The sequence below is a fragment of the Panicum hallii genome, chromosome 2 (genome assembly GCF_002211085.1).
Source record: "Panicum hallii strain FIL2 chromosome 2, PHallii_v3.1, whole genome shotgun sequence".
In the NCBI taxonomy this organism is placed as follows: Eukaryota; Viridiplantae; Streptophyta; class Magnoliopsida; order Poales; family Poaceae; genus Panicum; species Panicum hallii.
In genome coordinates, this window is record NC_038043.1 from 48,087,940 (window position 1) to 48,104,498 (window position 16,559).

Below are 16,559 nucleotides of genomic sequence, written 5' to 3' on the forward strand. Positions count from 1 at the left end.
CCTGCCAAGGCCCCAGGCAGTACTAGCAGATGGAGTCCGAGTGCTGTGGCAGACATGCACAGTAGCATAGCGAGGCATGGTGTGGTGGCAGTCGACAGTGGAGTAACAGCAGCTGCGGCAGGTGCAATCGCGTGGTTGCAGCGTGTGCCCCCGGGCCTTCGCGAATTCCCAATGCTTTCCTCCCATCACTCGCTGTTTGCCTTGCCTCGCGAGGTTGCCAACTTGCCAAACACCTAGCCGGCTAGCCATCATGCCCCATACGTACGCCTAGGCTAGGGTTGGGTCATTTGATGGCGATGGCTATGGCTGCTGCAGCCTGCAGAGGCAACGGGGCTGGGGGCTGTGGTGCCGGTCGGACAGGCCATGGCCATTGTCCTCGACACAGCGTTCGCTACATTGGGCGACGGAGATTGAAGAGACGGGCATTTGTAGAAACCAGAGAGAGAGAGATGCATTGGCGATGGACGGAGAGATGGAGCCATGGAGGAAAGCCAAAAGGACTGTGTCGTCTTGCCCAGGTTCACATCCCATTAATGGCAAGCGCATGCACACAGCACGGAGCATGGTCGATCGTCAGAACTGTGGATGCCCGTCCCTCACGAGCACGGAGCACCAAGCCGCAACAACTCTTGTACTTACGGCCTGTTCAAAAGTTGCGACGCTTTGTCATTTCTCCGGAGTTTTTCTGAAATTTTCAGGGAAAGATTTCTTCGGTTTGGCCCAACGACTGAAGTACTGAACGACCAACGCCGTTGCTACTGATCCGATTGTTTCAGGGGCTGCATACCCCATGAATTCGCAATTGAAACAAAGGTCTGTACGGTGCCATCCATATTCGCCCAGGAGACAACAAATCCATGAAAATACCTTGAAGAGACTTTCCTGTATACCAACAAGCAGATCAAACAACAGAAGCTCAAATCGAGTGCGTTTACATGACCCAGTAGGGCCCTGCACAGAAATTTCAGACACAATTGCTTGCTTAAGAGTATTTCGTCAGTAATTACCATGGCCGCCTGCAAACACCTGAAAACATGAAACCGTACCATAACCTAACATTTCATACAAATCAATTCGCTCGCATCAATCATTTTCACATGCATAGATCTAAAAGAAGTTGCACGCATACTGATCCAAGTTTAGAACGCTCTGAGCACCACTCTCTTCCAAGACAACATCAACAAAGTTCAACAAAATATGCAGTCTGTTGATCTACAGAATATCCAATGTTAGTAGTACATTCAAGAGAACGCGCTGCACCTTGCTAAATACTCATTAATAGTGCTACCGGCTACCACTACCACTACACATTACTCATCCTAAATTTGCTAAATTGCTATTACTACACATTACTAATCCTAAATTTGCTCACCGATGTAAATCCTAAAACATTCAAATAAAAGTGCATGACATTAAAACAATATTACTCGATATATGGACGATGAAACTGTGTATCACCAGGACAGCACACATAGAAGACTTCCAAATTATTTCCATGAGCAAGCACAACAGCAAGTTATCAACCCATTGAACAATTCCGAGTGTCTAGTGCCGCTAATATTACACGTTCAAAGCTTACAACACTCTTTCAACATCTACTACATGTAATCTCACACGACTAGTACCATGAGCTGACACGGCCCGAACATTAGTACAGAACAGGTAGAGCTAGCTTGTCTCAACACAGAAACACCCAAATCAAATGAAAGGAGGGCACACAGGTACTCTAGCCAGGTAACCAGATGAGCCGGGCAGATCCTATCTCCCATTCTATCCGATTCCTCCAACGAAGCCATATGAACCGATAGAATGCAAGATAAGGCGCTCGGCGGCGTTCGGCGAGGGGACGGCGGTAGAGCTTCCATCACGAGCGGCGTAGCATGCGGCCGACGAGATGCGGCAAGGTCGTCCGGGTGCCGTCGCGGGCCGGCTCGAACCAGACGGGGAGGAACTCCTCGTCGCCGCAATCGAAGCGCGACTCCCAGAAGTGCTTCACCAGCTTCTCCAATCCCTGCAGTTCCATGGAGGCGAACAGAAACGAAAACGTAAGCCGACCAAAGCACTGGGCGGCGCATGCGAAAGGCTGGAGGCTAGCGGACGACGACCAACCTCGATGTCGGCATGGTCGATCTCGCAGGTCTTCCCCGAACCGTTCACCTTCCAGCGGTGCCCATTCAGGTGGTCGTGGAGCCGCCGCGCCGCCTCCGGCGTCGTCAGGTTAACGAAGGCATAGCCCTTGTTTGCACCGGTGCTGGGCAACACAGAAACAAGCAAGGTCACGGATGGATCACAAAAAGAACCCTAAACAAGTAGAAGCATGAGTGCTTGACTAGCACGAGATCCTACCGGAAGTCAATAGGAAGGTAGAGGAAGTCGTATTCAGACTTGACGCCGCCAGATGTGATCTTGTCGTTCTCAATCGAACAGTGCTGATCAATGATCTGCATCAGCCTCGTCCGCCTGCGTGAAAACGATTGGAACCCTCGGATCGATGGAATTCAAAGCTTCAACTAAAACGAGAAGGAGAAAAAATAGCAGCCTGACCGGAAATCATTGGGAATATTACGAATCATTAACGTGGTGCTGCTACAAGAAGGGTCGAAAAGGCGGCGTGGCTTGGGGTCGCTGCGGCGCACGGTGACCCCGGCTGCCTGACGGAAACGACGCGGCGCGCGTTCGAGCCGCCGCCTCCGCGGCGGGATGTCGGGCTGGCTTCCGGCGGCGGGCACCGGGACGGAGGAAGGCGATCCCTCAGACGCCCGCGGCGCAGCGGATCCCACCTCCGGGTACGGGAAGCAAGTAGGGAGCGCCGGCGGCGTGTCGGGCGGGCTCGTTTGGACGAGCACGGAGCGAGGAGAAGGGTGGTCGTTCCCCGGCTCCACCTTGGCGCTGCGGAAGGACGGGGGTGCCGCCCGACCTGCCGCACGCTGCATCATCCGAGGCGGCACGTCGAGCCGCGGCAGCGGCCTCGCTCGGGGAGCATGCCCAGCGCGCACGCCGCGTGACGGTCGGTCACGGCCGCCCCGCCGGGTCGCCGTCGCGGCAGGCAGCTGTGGCTGCGGGGCACCCTGCATCCCCGTCGGCGCCGCGGGCACACCCATCGCGAGCGGCGCCCAGCCAGGGGATGGGAACGCTCCCGGCACCCCCACGCAGGGGCCCTGCGGGAACACCCAGCAGCCCGGGGAGGCGCCTGGAGGGAACACCGGCGCCGGAGGCGCGACAAGGACCGGCCGCGGGTAGTAGAAGCCCGCCGGCGGCAGGGCCGCCGCAGGGGGCCCCATGTAGAGCTGCGGCGTGGCCGGCGGCGGGGCGACGCCCCCCTTCCATACGTACGGCTTTGCCGAAGCGTCTAGGCGTCGAGGCTGTGAAGCGGCCATGGTTGCTCTCTCTGCTTGGGGAAATTTTTCTGGGAGATCAGGACTTGGAGAGGGAGGGCGGGCAGTCGTGAGCGCCAGGGGCGGCCGGGTTATAAAGGGAGCGGAGACCGCGAAAGGGACTTGGTGGAGGAGCCTGACGCTGACGGTGGGCCCAAACGGGGTCGGAGGCCGGAGAGTTTGTACCTGCTGCTATTTCATGTGACCGCAGGAACCAACCCGGAAGCCGAGAGACTGGATTAGCAGTTGTGAAAAAAAAGGGACTCGCAGTGCTGCTCGAGATAATCTTTGGCTGTAATTTACTCTTACCTGGCTTCAAAAGAACATAAGGGGAACATAATCTTTGGCTGTAATTTGCTGCAAGTTTAGATAAAAATCCTTGAAACATCCCACACAACCGTTCAAATCTCGTACAGATCTTGGGCGACCGACCGACGATATGGAACATGAATTTGAAAAACGGGTATTTCTCGGGTCAGGGAACAGCAGGCGGAATGATTACATATCCGGCCGCTTCATTTAATGCACAAGATTTGCTGGGGCGCTCCGATGTCTCTCTCTCTGAACTTGAATCACCGGACCGGAGCAACGAGCCAACGAGCTTGCCGCAGAAGATTCCACCCTACCGAATAGTAGCTGGATTTACATTTGACTGGAATTGAATCCAGCACGTTGTACTGGCATAGCTAGATTTAGTAGTCGAGCATGAAGCAATTAATGCTCGTGTGAGCAGGAGATACCACAAGTAGAGATAGCACAACAATATTTGCTTCTTTTGAACGTAAACACAACTCTATCTGTAAGTGGCAGGAGCCAGGATGGATGCTACCCTAGCCAATTTTTCTCGGTTTCCTTAGACCTTTTCCATGAATTCCCGGTCGTTTTTAAAATCTGTACTCCTTTTCATCAAAATAAATATCCTATTTACACTTATCCCGAATCGTATAATTTTAAATTTGATCAAATACGTATGATTTAGTGTCATAAGTATTTATACTTTTATTTATAGATTTGATCACACTTAAAACAGTTTGACTTCGAAAAAGCATAAACAAACACTCTTTTTAAGCCAAGGGAGTACATGCTAGTGCTTGCCTCATGTTTTGATAGGATATGTTAACTCTCTCTATATATATATGGACGGTAGCCATAACTGGTCACGCCGCAAATGAACCGTGTCGCATGATTGAAACTATAAAACACTACAAACAAGAACAAATAACATTTAGACAGAATGCGAACGTATATGTTACTTTTTTCAAACAAATATTAGTGTTTTTATATAGTTTAATTTTAAATAAACAGATCACAAATTTTAAGATTGCATTATATTTTTTTACTTCTACAAAACGGAAGCCGGGATACCTATTCCAAGATCATCTGCAGGAGATATCTGCTACTGCATGGTAGTAGTGAGGCCGTTTTGTTAGAAACCCTTCCAATCACCTTTTACTCCCGTTATTATTATTTAATAAATTTATTCCACCTTGATACAAACATATCACCATGTCATATTCGTTAGTTGAAACGATTTTCTGCGAGTACTTCTCAATATTGTTGTGATTATATACATGTACTATTTTTTCTAGAGAAGTTAATCTGTACAAGAACCGAACACATACATTCGAGATGGCAACTTAAATAGAACTAGATAAAACTATTAACTTAAATAGAAATACTAAAAGAGAATGGACGGAGAATGAATTAAGGGGGAAACTCTTTGTTCTTTTTTTTATCAGGTTTGTTTGGCAATTGATGGCCATAGACTCACGGGCGTGTTTGCTCGTTGAACAAAGCAGGGGCATCTAGGTTATAAAAAAGGAAACAAACCAAAAACTAGCGACACCTTCCTGTTTCTACGCGCCCTTATGGTATCTGCTCGCGTAACTACGGGTCTGTTCAGATCCTCTTCAAATTCCAACTTTTTACGCTCTCTCTCCGTCACATCAATTTTAGGATATATACATGGAGCAGTAAATGTATGTAAAAAAAATAACTAATTGTACAGTTTAATTGTACATCACGAGATGAATTTTTAAGCCTAGTTAGTCTATGATTAGATAAAATTTGTCAAATACAAACGAAAGCGCTACAGTACTCCGGGTTATAACATTTGCAATTTAGGATGCATCTAAACAAAGCCTGCATCTACATGTCTATGGTTGGCCTGGGGCATGTGAAGCCGATTACTGTTTCACGATGCCTTGGGAAGGAACCAAGATAGACCCCCAAGATAGAGCCGTAGCGAGCAATCATGAGGATATATACCGCACCAAGCTATCCCTCTCGTCAGTAGTAGTAGTTCACTTCAGTCCAATCCAAACTAGTAGGATCGGCAAAATTTCGCTCTCGTATTTCTGTATTTGGCTGCTACAGTATTTCCTTCCCTGCTGCGCCTGGTATACAGTAATAATATTTGCATCGGATATAGAAACCTCCACAGGTGACATATTTTCATTTGCTCTGACTAAAAATAATTTTCTTTTTGCCAAAGTAGTAAGCACATGATCGAGTATTTACAGACAGATGAAAATGCACTGCCGGTAGTCTGCAGTAGCCCCTGCGGCAATGCCATATGCTTGCATCTACACTTCTTACTGCAGGTGTAACTGCAAGCGCCTGCAACACGCACCGGTTTGGACGAAGCAAGCAGCGTTCCGGGTCGACGCGGGCTTCGTTCTGCCGCGGCAGCGTCCTTGACCCGGGGCGGCAGGTTCTCCGCCGCGCTGGAATGGGGCAGGCGTGGTGCCTGACGGGCTCTGAACCTGCCTAGGAGTAGCTCGAAGCCTGTTTGATAGGCAGGATCCAGCGAGACGGCAGCTAGGTTTGCCGTATCTTTTACATCTTCTCGAAAGTGCCTTTCGCTGCAGACACAGGGTCCGTTCGTTTCACCCTTTAAACCTCGAAACATCTTAAGTTTAGAGACCGGCACCTAACAGCCCTCTAATCCGGCCTATAATAAGACCGTGATTTTTCAGAGGGAGCGACCGCTTTTAGAGCCCTCTTGTAGAAAACGAACACACCCATGTTGGAAATGATAGCATGATTTAAACAATCTTCCTCAGAAGGTGTTGTAGAGGGATAATACTGTAGCCATGATCAAATTGTGATGTTTTCTGGTTAAGTCTTGGATCCGACCCGCGAGAATGATCACCGAAGAATAGATCAGCGGCGGGGACTGGGGAGCCGGATCGAACGCCACCGTGACGGCATTCCGGCCGAGCCGCTGTCGGCGAGGGGCACGCCGCAACACGGCCGCAGCGCAGACAAAGGCCGGCTCCGCGGCTCGGGCGGCGCTGGGCAGGGGGCGCCCGGGCGAGACAGCGACGTGCGCGCCCGCTCCCGGGCGGACGAAACTGGCAAAAGGAGAGGCAGACCGACAAGAACCGCGGGACTCCCCTCGAATCTGGTCGGGTTTGGGCCCGACGCGCCGCGTACGGCGGTCGCGGGATCGTCGCACGGCACAACCGCACAACGGCACAAGGCCGTCGTCCTCTACGGCCGGTCTCGCCGTCGCAGGCACGAGGCCCGCCCCGGAGTCAGCTTGTGCTCTGAGAGGAGGGTGCGCGAGCACGACGGCGCCGCCGGCTCCGGGTGGTGCGTGGCCGCGTGGCTCAGAGTGAGACGACCTGGATCGGCAAACAGAAGCAGGAGCAGCGATCCAAAGTTGATCCCTGCTGCTGGTCGCCACTGCCGTCCAGGAATGTTACCAAAACCAAAAGGCACTGAACCCGCGTCTATGGGGATGCCGTCGGTCTTGGAATCTGAATGATTCTCATCATTATCCCCTGAACGGAGCGATTGGTGAGAAGGGTGGGTGTACTTAGCTTCTTGACCCTGCGAAGGAAGGAACCATGACCACTTGATCCGAAATCTCTGCACGCCGGCATGAGGCCGACCATTCAAACTTGAAACGTGCTGCTCCCATTTCATGATTTATTTTCTGCAACCTTTAGTAAAAAAAGAGAAACAGGAAACGAAGTGACGTTGCATGGTTGCATGCAGCACGCAGTGGTAGGTGGGTTAGGGTTCAGAGTCGAGGGTAGGCACGAGTCTCACCACTCTTCCAACTAGCGAATGGGGCCATTGGCATCGTGCCAAAATCGAGGGCAGAAGGTCCCTCCCTCCTCCCTGAAGCTGCAGGATTTGGCGTGGGCCGTGAACTCTGAAGTCCGAAGCCATCATTTTGCCGCCTGGGCGCCTGGCGGTGGCAGAGTTTCACCGCTCTTCGAGTCAAGCAGAGAGGGGCTGCAATAGTTGCCGCAGCCAATATCTCCCGTCCGTTGGCTTCGAGATCCGTGTGCGCTCTCGTACTTCCAGTATTCCTTTGTGTATACCCCGTGTCTCCATTATCTTGGATACGGTACACCCGTACCGAATACAAGTATACGGCCCGTACCTGTGAAGTTTTACAAGACAACAAGTCAAATACTTATCGCACTTTCGGTAAAAAAAAAAAGTGCGTTCGTTTACTAGGATATAAAGTTTAGAGGTGTCACGTTAAATATAATCTTGTTATTTGGAAGTATTAAATAAAATCTAATTACAAAACTATTTGTAGAACTCCAGTGCTAATTCGCGAGACGAATCTAATGAGGTATATTAGTCTATGATTAGCGGATGATTACTGTAGCATCACCGTAGCAAATTATGGATTAGTTAGGCTCATTAAATTTGTCTCGCGAATTAGCACCCATCCGTGAAAAAATTTTATAAACAGATTTTATTTAATATTTTTAAGTAGCAATTTTTTTTAATATGACGGATGTAAATTTTAGAGGGGAGAAAACGAACGCACCCAAAGTCGCCTGGCTGCTCTCGTTAGATTTTGGAAGGATACTGCTGCGTATCTCCGGCACACGCTTTTTGGCGGATGCCTGTTGAACCGTGGTCCAGATCCCAACGCGGCCCGGCCGCTCTAGTTGCTTCCTGCTGCGCGGTTGAGGAGGGACTAGCCGTTCGTATCCTAGGCCACTTGCCCGAGGGAGCAGCAGTACCCGGTGCCAGGATCTGTTTTCTCAACAGCCGAGGCGGTCGCCGATCCTGTCGCACGCCACCTGATTGCCTCTCCAGCTCGGTGTTCGTCGTCATCGTCTACAGAGGGCAAGCAGAGGCCAGAGTACCCGACGATGTTACTGCACACATCATTTCAGTATCGTAGCGTCGAATTTTACAGTATGGACATGACGGTATGTGAGCTGCGACGTACGGGCCATGGATGTAGACAAAGGCAGCATGCTTGAATGAATCCAGCGAACACGTACAACACAAGGGACAACGACTCTTCTACTGCTCCATACGTTCTGGACCCCGTTTAGATCGCTTCCAAATATTATAATTTTTACGCTCTCTCTTCATCACATCAATTTTGGGACACATGCATGGAGCAGTAAATGTATGTAAAAAAAATAACTAATTGCACAGTTTAATTGTACATCACGAGACGAATCTTTTAAGCCTAGTTAGACCATAATTAGATAAAATTTGTCAAATACAAACGAAAACGCTACAGTAGCAAAAAGTTCCAAATGTTATACAAATTTACAATCTAAACGTGGCCCTGGTTCGTAAATTCCTGATCCGCAGTATTCCTGGGACGGGTTGCAGTACTGCCCTCAGGTACCTCAAAGTGAGATAGACACCAATAGTTCCCACTGAAACATTTTTTTTTTCGGATGACCCGGATGACCCGGACAGAGTTGAACCAAACTTGGGTATCAGGATTTCCACTTCTCCGGTGCTGTTTGGATCCACCCCAAATGGTAAAAAGGTAAATGGTAAAATTTTTACTCCTATCACATCAGATGTTTGGACGCTAATTACAAGTATTAAATATATTTTAATTAAAAAACTAATTACATAGATGAGAACTAAATGACGAGACAAATCTATTAAGCCTAATTAATCCATAATTAGCAAAATTACGGTAGCATTTGCCCTTTTGCACTTTGGGATGTTTGGATCTAAAAGTGCAAAAAAAATGCAAAAGAGTAAAAGTTTTGCACTTTCTCTTTTCCATTCATCCGAACAGGCGCTCCATCTGTGTAGTATATTGCAGTTTTCAGCCAGACAAGACCCACAAAATCTCGTTGTCCTGACAGCTAAACCAGCCAGGCCTTTGAGATGAAGAAACTGAAAATGGGTGATCACTCCCCCACCCCCCCCCCCCCCAACCCCCCCCCCCCCAAAAAAAAAGAAAAAAGAACATGGGCGACTTGCTGTAATTGCGCACTTCTCCTGGCTCTATATCTTTTATCCATTTCCTGCGCTCCCCTCCCCTTGCGTGATCTGGTCTGAGCAACAGTATATCTGAAACTGGAAGATGAAACCTGTTTAACACGCAGAGAGTAGATAGAGCTTCTGGGTTCTCAATGTATGCAGAAAATGGGGAAACGTACCTGCTCCTAGTTCTCTGCCAAACACCATCAACAAGATTCAGCCAGAGCCAAGTGGCCCATCAGACTCTGATCAAACGGACAAAACATGTATAGTGTAAACCGGATCAGCATATTTTAAATAGTTGGTCCTTGAAGCACTTTGACAACTTCCTCAGCTCTAGCTTGTATCTCTTTTAGATACTCCACAAGTATGCGTTGCTGGTAAGAACCACCTTCCTGTTGAACACAGAGAAAGGAACAAAAGTTTTACAGTGCGAGGAGACAAGACACAGCCCTGTAGAAACAAGATGTTTGTTGATCCCACCGTGCGAATCAAGACTCGCTCAATTCTCTTGCTAATAACAGCATAAAGATCATCTGGTGAAACGTCTCCTTTTCCTACAGTAAGTCCGTCAAGCAACACCTTGTTCCACTCATTCTCAGGCGCTGCATTGCACAATCTGTACTGATCAGATATGATGGCTAGCAGAGGCAAAAGAGAGAGGCAAATAATCTCGGTGTGGCAATACAGACCCTGTATTACGGATTCAAGAAACTTTTCAGGAACTACAACTTGCCCCCCTGAAAAAAGAGGAAAGATACTCAGGAACAAAATCAAAATGTATTTCTACTCAGCTTCTCTAGTTGAATAGCCTAAAAGTCATGCCTAAAGAATAACTACCTTTGTACGCGTAACTACGTTTTTGAAGAGATTTGGAAGCATATAACTGCAACACCTTTTGTAGCATAGCTTGAAGCCCTGGCTTATCTCCATCTTGTTTAACCTAATCACATGTAAACATATACTGATCACAAGAAAAACAAAATTTAATTTTTCTTGGGAATGATACACAACTTGTTAGACTAAAAGGCAGAAAATTACACTTACTTGCCTCAACTGAGCACTAACTTCTGACAGAAATCCTTCATCGAGCTGTCCTTCCTGTTCTCGGCGTGCTATTTCCTGGGAATATCAGGATTGGCATAAAAACATCATAGTAGAACTCAGAAAGGAAAAAAGGACGCAATTTGGAATCTCTAGGTAACAATGTGACACAGAAAATAACATATAATCAATCAAATCTCTGAAGCCTCAAAAAATGTTGGCTGAAAAGTAGCGAAATTATCACAGTGCATTGGCATACTTTGAACGAAATTATGGAAGAAGAGATGTTTGGATTTTCGCATTGGCAACCACATTTTCACAGTGCATTTATTTTTATTGTTGCAGATAACAATGTAATAAAGACCATGACAAAATGCAAGTAATGGCCAAGACCAGCTGAAGGTATGCAGAAAATTACGGAGAGATGTGACCTTACTTTCTCCATCAATTTGAGTGTGTCTGGTTCTTTTGGTGGCCACTTCACATCTCCTTCATGCATGGCAGGACTAATGATAGCCTTCAGCACATCAGTTGACTGTTCAATCTTTTGCTGCATAACATAAGGGTAAATTAGCAGCATGCAACACATATATCTGTAATAACAAAACAAATGCAAAAGTTTCCTCGCTTCACATCAAGACATAGTCAGCGGTACTATATGAGCATTTATGCATGACGGAACATTGTTCTTACATCAGTCTTGTGAACAAGCCGGTCAACAATGTTCATGACATTTTCAGCCAACTCTTCATAATCTTTCTGAAAAGGCAAAAAAGAGAAGCCATTTGCAAAGTTAGACTAATTGAGATAGAAGAAAACAGCCCCCACAGGAAGCAAAATTGAATCCATATGTGAAACCATGCTTTATCATCATCCGATTTACAGAGATCAATTCTTGCTGCCAGCCGAACCCAGAAACCAGCGTCGAATGACAGAACATTTTCAATCACAATTTGATCAAGCTGTTTACAAGCAAGAAAGGTGTATTATTAATTTAATCAGCTGAACCCATTGCATAAAAAAGAAATAATAAACAATTAGTCTAATCTAGTGATGCGATTAAGCAAACTTCAAACACTGTATAAGCATGTAGAACAGGATAGTGAGAAGACTAAAAGAACTCTACAGTTTATAAGTCAATGGTAAACTAGTTCTGTACTTCAAGTAGTTGATCAAACTAAGTTTAGATCTGCACATTTTGAACAAGCAACACAGGAAGCCAATTCAAACTGAGCATAGTACAGACTAGTGGTTTTCAAATTGGATTAAATCTATAGGGTGAGGTCTGAATTGCAATCAATCATAGTTCAAAAAGGGCACTGTGATCTAATTGCAAGCCAGGTTGATGATATAAATCACATTTACCTCTCTAGGATTTGCATCCCTCAGCGTATCAATCAGCCTGTCCACTTCAATGGTCTTCTTGAGGGATTCTTCAGGAGCTTTATCAGCTGCGCATAACAGAGTGCTCCTGTTTAATGAAATCATAAGTCCTTAATTAAGAATTGTAATGTTCTCTACTGACTTCCACGTCAAAGTTCAAGATAGAAAGAATCGTACTGACTGCAGGGTATTATTAAGTATTAACCTTAAGGCATACCTAATATTAGTCACAAATTTGCGCCGGCAATTCAGCACCCAAAAGTTATCATATCGAAACTCTCTAACAATAGCCATGCTACTGCTTGACGAGTTACAATTCCAGAGTCGCATTTAAGGGTTGAGCAACTACAGAACACAACAGCAGTCTACTGAAACGTTCATTCCCTGCTCACTGTTCAGTTATAGAATTTCCCCAATTCGCTAAATTTTTCAATCCCGCACACAGCAAGTGAGCAATGCCACAGCAAGGCTAAGGAGATTACCCGAAAAATCACATTATTCATGCCAAATCGTGCAACTGCGCAAAAGGCCGTAATTTCTAACCCAGAAGCACCCCCACAAGTGCGCAGAAGTAAATTTAACTACAAGCAGAGGTATGGACCGAACACGAACCGCCTCCGCCGCTCCGCACGGAATGCACTCCCCCCGGCGGACCGCACCGGGATCCCCCAACACCACCGACGCGGCAGACTCTGCTGAGTATGAGCGCGGATGGTTAGAGGACGACGACGACGAGTTCAATGGGGAAAAATCGGGATGCTCAGGGTGAGGCGTCTAACCGCCAGGCGACGCTGGGATGCACACGGAGGGCGGAGCGACGTAGAGGCCGCGGTGGCGGCGGCGGCGGCCGTGGCCATCGCCGGCCGGGGTCGGCAGCGGAGTGGAGGGCGAAGGGAAGGGGAGGGAGTGCGCCGGGCGCGCGTGCGGTGTGCTCCACAGGTATGGAAACTGGTAGATAGAACTGGAGCTTCCGCCTCTATGTTCCATCATTGACGCCTTCACCGGAAGTTTACGTAATACGCGTTCCCCGTTTGCGGAAACTTGAGAGGCAGGGACCCGAGCAGCGTTCTTCAGTATGTTCCACACTTCCACTACGCAAAGGCTCCTTGAAATAGATAAAATATATATATATATATATATATATATATATATATCAAGGATGCATCCGAAAACGATATTTCACCTCGTCATGTTAGATACTTTTAGAAATTACAAGACGTGCTTCTTTTAGTTAGAATAGTGTGTTGTCCGATAATTATTTTAGTGTCATATCTGTTTCAAAAAGGCCCGTGCCTAGGCACCAGGCGGAGCAACAGTGTGCATCACTAGTCACTACACATAGTATTTTTTTTCATCCAAAGAACTTTAGAGCTTGCATTGTTTCATATAACGAAGTGCGACAAATCAGAGGACGAGGAAGATAAAATATGGTCCTGAAACTCATAGATGCATGGTATTGTCAAATTCCTTATCTTAGTTTGCCGCACCTATTTATGTTATCTTACTAAGGGAGTATGGAAGAAGAAGGCACCAAGTTAGCCAAGAGGACCTAAAAGTTTACACCATCATTTTTTATGATGATCTACGATCTATATTAATCTAAAGTGTCCATATCAAAATAAATTTATAATTAAAAATATAAGTAAATAGCTTGGCTTAATCACGAATTGGGAAACAAAATAGCTAAATAATAAGTTTATACCAACTAAGATTCATAAATTACTAATTTAACAATTAATTTCACGATAGTGGCTTTTTTATTTTTCTTAAAAAATTAGCTCATAACTAATTGCATTCAACATCAGCTCTTTATTTATGAAATTTTCTTCCCAATATTAAAGGAAATCAAAAGAGTGATTCTTCATTACTCGTGTTGTGAATTTAATTATTTAATAATTGTATCAAAACAGAATCTTAGTTTCGCTTTTTTAAGAGAAGAACCGTAGGATCCGGCCGTTATTTCATGTCCTCCAGCAAGAGTCAACAGTTTGGACACTTTTTTTTAAGGGTGAACAGTTTGGACTCTGCAGTATTGAACACAGAGAAAAAGAGTCAGCAGACTGCTACTTCGGGATGTAGCCAAAAAAATCAGTAACTCGCATACACATTTCTGGCCAAACAGAACACGGCCTGGCCCGCGGCAATTGGCATTCGGGCTCCATTTTTATTTTGTTTCTGAAAATAACTGATGGGCATGGGCGTTCACCTGCCGAGAGCAGGAGGCTGAATTCGCTGACATGCATGTGCCACCGGCCAACCCCAGTGTTGCCTCCCTCACGTGCCATGTGCCCATGCCCCGGGGCGATGACGACCAGCATCAGCATGTCTACTTCCAGTCTGTCTATTCTTTCGTCATTTACGCAAATGCCAAGCAGGGAAGCGGTGCTACTGCTTCCGGCCGTTCCAGAGTTCTAGACCATGCTCTCCAACCACCCTCACGCCTCACCAGTCACCACCCATGGAGTTATCACTGTTCTCTCCATACTGTACGGTGTACAATATTGCACATGTACAGCATGTACATATATCATTCAAATTTCTAACTCAAGAAATGATCCAAAACCGACCGAAATGTCTGCTTCAGTTGCCCAGAGACGCATTCAGTTGGTCGAGGACAAAGATGAAACGACCAGTATTGTTAGAAAAAAAAAAGATGAAGCGAACAGGTGTGGACGTGTGGTTTGGTGAATTGGTGCCCTGGTGCTTGGTGGTGCCCTAGAAGCAGCCTAGCCTAGCCTGCGTTGCAGTAGTAGCAGGTGGAGTCTCGGGAGCCCAAGCAGGAGAGGCCAGCGGCACCGAGCAAGTGCCTGTCCCTCCCTCAGGGCCATCAGTGGCGTGGGAGCGGCATGATGCCGTGCGATCTGCACGCCGGGCAGAGGGGCGCCAGGCGCAAGCACCTTCCCACAGGCACGTCACCAGCCGTCGCCATTCCCAAAGCGTTCCACTGTTTGCCTCGGCGCCATTGCCAGGCACAGCCCAGCTAGCGGCTAGCGGCCATAGATGGCTGCGGCCTTGGTACGGCCCGGCCGGAGCTCAGGAGCACCGTGCACCGAGCACGCCCCGAACAGTGACACTCCACACACGTCGCCATGCGAGGCAGGGAGCCACGGTCCTAGAGCAGAAGGCTACGTTGAGGGGAGGGCGACGCGATGATACGATGGCCGCCCCGCCCCGCCGCCGCCAGCCCCCCCCCCCCCCCCCCCCCCCCCCGGTCTTCTTCACCCGCCTCACGTCCCAATAATGGCAAGCATCATCCTACCTCAGCGGAGCAGCGCGTCGCGTCCTGCACAGGGCACGAGATGGGCACTTTTGGCAGACAGCGAAGGGCACGGAGCGGAGCACCAAAAGGGGGCTGCCGTACGCCGGCAACAGCTCCCCCACGGCCCCACTACGGCAGCCTTCAGAAGTTGCGATGCTCCGTGATGTATCTGCTCTGGCTAGTTAAATTGCTGCTGATTCGATTGACAGTGTTAGGTGTGTTTGTTTCCGATCAGAGTCCTCTAAAAATTTTAGAGTGTTCCCTCGCTGTAAAGAATCGCAGTCTAGTTAGAGTCCGAATTAGAGGGTTGTTCATTGCCGGACCTCTAAAATTTAGATATGTTTTAGAGAGGTGAAACGAACACACCCTTAGAGTCTGTTCATTTCCTACCCTCTAAACTTTAGACCCATCACATCAAAGAATCTTGCTATTTAGAAGTATTAAATAAAATCTGTTTATAAAACTTTTTGCACAGCTGGGTGCTAATTCGCGAGACAAATTTAATAAGACTAATTAATCCATAATTTGCCACAGTGATGCTTCAGTAATCATCCGCTAATCATGGACTAATATACCTCATTAGATTCGTCTTGCGAATTAGCCTGTGGTTCTGCAATTAGTTTTGTAATTAGACTTTATTTAATACTTCTAAATAACAAGATTCTCTTTAATGTTATCCCTCTAAACTTTAGCCACCAGGAAACGAACACACCCTTAGACTATCTCCAGCGGTATGCTCTAAAAGGGTCTGTTCCCTATTATAGAGCATACTGTAGCCCCTCTACCGTTCCAACGGTACTCTCTATACCATGCGGTAAAATGGGGGACGCGCTCTGCGTCCCGCACAGAGGCGGGCACGATTGGCGTCCTCCATCCCAAGCAGCGCACGACGAGCGAGGCGGCTCCCGCGCGCGGGGCGGCGGGGCGCGGCCGGCGGGCGCGGGAGGGGCAGCGCGCGGGTGGCGGGCGGCGCTGCGGGGGGCGAGGCAGGGCGCTGCGGGGCGCGGGAGGGGCGGCGGGCGGCGCTGCGGGGCGCGAGGCGGGGCGCGGGAGGGGCGGCGGGGCGCGGGAGGGGCGCTGCGGGGCGGCGGGGCAGGGGCTGCGGTGCGGGGCCGGCGGTGCGGGGCGCGGCAGGGGCGGCGGGGCGCGGCCGGCGGGGCGCGGGAGGGGCGGCGCTGTGGCGCGCGGCGGGCGGCTCGCGCGGGCGGCACGCCTGGGAGCGGGAGGCGGCGGCGGTGCCGTTCGGGAGCGGGAGCGGTTGGAAGAAAGGATAGAAAAGT

General features: G+C 48.4%; 2 protein-coding genes across 7 annotated transcripts; both read right to left on the minus strand.

The window, feature by feature from the left end:
• Window positions 1-1,864: 1,864 nt before the first annotated feature.
• LOC112881175 (protein MEI2-like 6) lies at window positions 1,865-3,377 on the minus strand. The gene is made up of 4 exons (XM_025945864.1): window positions 2,545-3,377; window positions 2,347-2,460; window positions 2,110-2,251; window positions 1,865-2,011 (listed from the first exon to the last, which is right to left on the minus strand). Exons 1-4 carry the CDS (start codon window positions 3,375-3,377, stop codon window positions 1,865-1,867), a joined length of 1,236 nt encoding a protein of 411 aa, XP_025801649.1.
• Window positions 3,378-9,552: 6,175 nt separating this feature from the next.
• Window positions 9,553-12,967, minus strand: LOC112883399. 6 transcript variants are annotated; one of them, XM_025948697.1, is made up of 12 exons: window positions 12,800-12,963; window positions 12,633-12,715; window positions 12,003-12,108; window positions 11,501-11,599; window positions 11,331-11,396; window positions 11,074-11,187; window positions 10,641-10,715; window positions 10,434-10,536; window positions 10,286-10,333; window positions 10,077-10,198; window positions 9,773-9,988; window positions 9,553-9,683 (listed from the first exon to the last, which is right to left on the minus strand). In XM_025948697.1, the coding sequence occupies exons 1-11, from the start codon at window positions 12,875-12,877 to the stop codon at window positions 9,887-9,889; spliced, it is 996 nt and encodes a 331-aa protein (XP_025804482.1). In that variant the 5' UTR covers window positions 12,878-12,963; the 3' UTR covers window positions 9,553-9,683; window positions 9,773-9,886. The 6 variants fall into 6 exon arrangements, with proteins under 6 accessions (XP_025804482.1, XP_025804481.1, XP_025804483.1 ...); XM_025948696.1 differs by having other exon boundaries at window positions 9,553-9,689; window positions 12,800-12,962; XM_025948698.1 differs by having other exon boundaries at window positions 9,553-9,689; window positions 12,633-12,712; window positions 12,800-12,961.
• Window positions 12,968-16,559: the final 3,592 nt, after the last annotated feature.

Excerpts from the sequence above, each read along its gene's own strand:
- LOC112883399 (XM_025948694.1), bottom strand. The coding sequence starts at position 12,877 with ATGGCCACGGCCGCCGCCGCCGCCACCGCGGCCTCTACGTCGCTCCGC. Across the intron at positions 11,600-12,002 it reads GGGATGCAAATCCTAGAGAG|CTTGATCAAATTGTGATTGA; the intron begins GTAAATGTGATT and ends GCTTGTAAACAG. Across the intron at positions 10,716-11,073 it reads CACTCAAATTGATGGAGAAA|GAAATAGCACGCCGAGAACA; the intron begins GTAAGGTCACAT and ends TGATATTCCCAG.
- LOC112881175 (XM_025945864.1), bottom strand. The coding sequence starts at position 3,377 with ATGGCCGCTTCACAGCCTCGACGCCTAGACGCTTCGGCAAAGCCGTAC. Across the intron at positions 2,461-2,544 it reads AATATTCCCAATGATTTCCG|GCGGACGAGGCTGATGCAGA; the intron begins GTCAGGCTGCTA and ends GTTTTCACGCAG. Across the intron at positions 2,012-2,109 it reads TCGACCATGCCGACATCGAG|GGATTGGAGAAGCTGGTGAA; the intron begins GTTGGTCGTCGT and ends ATGGAACTGCAG.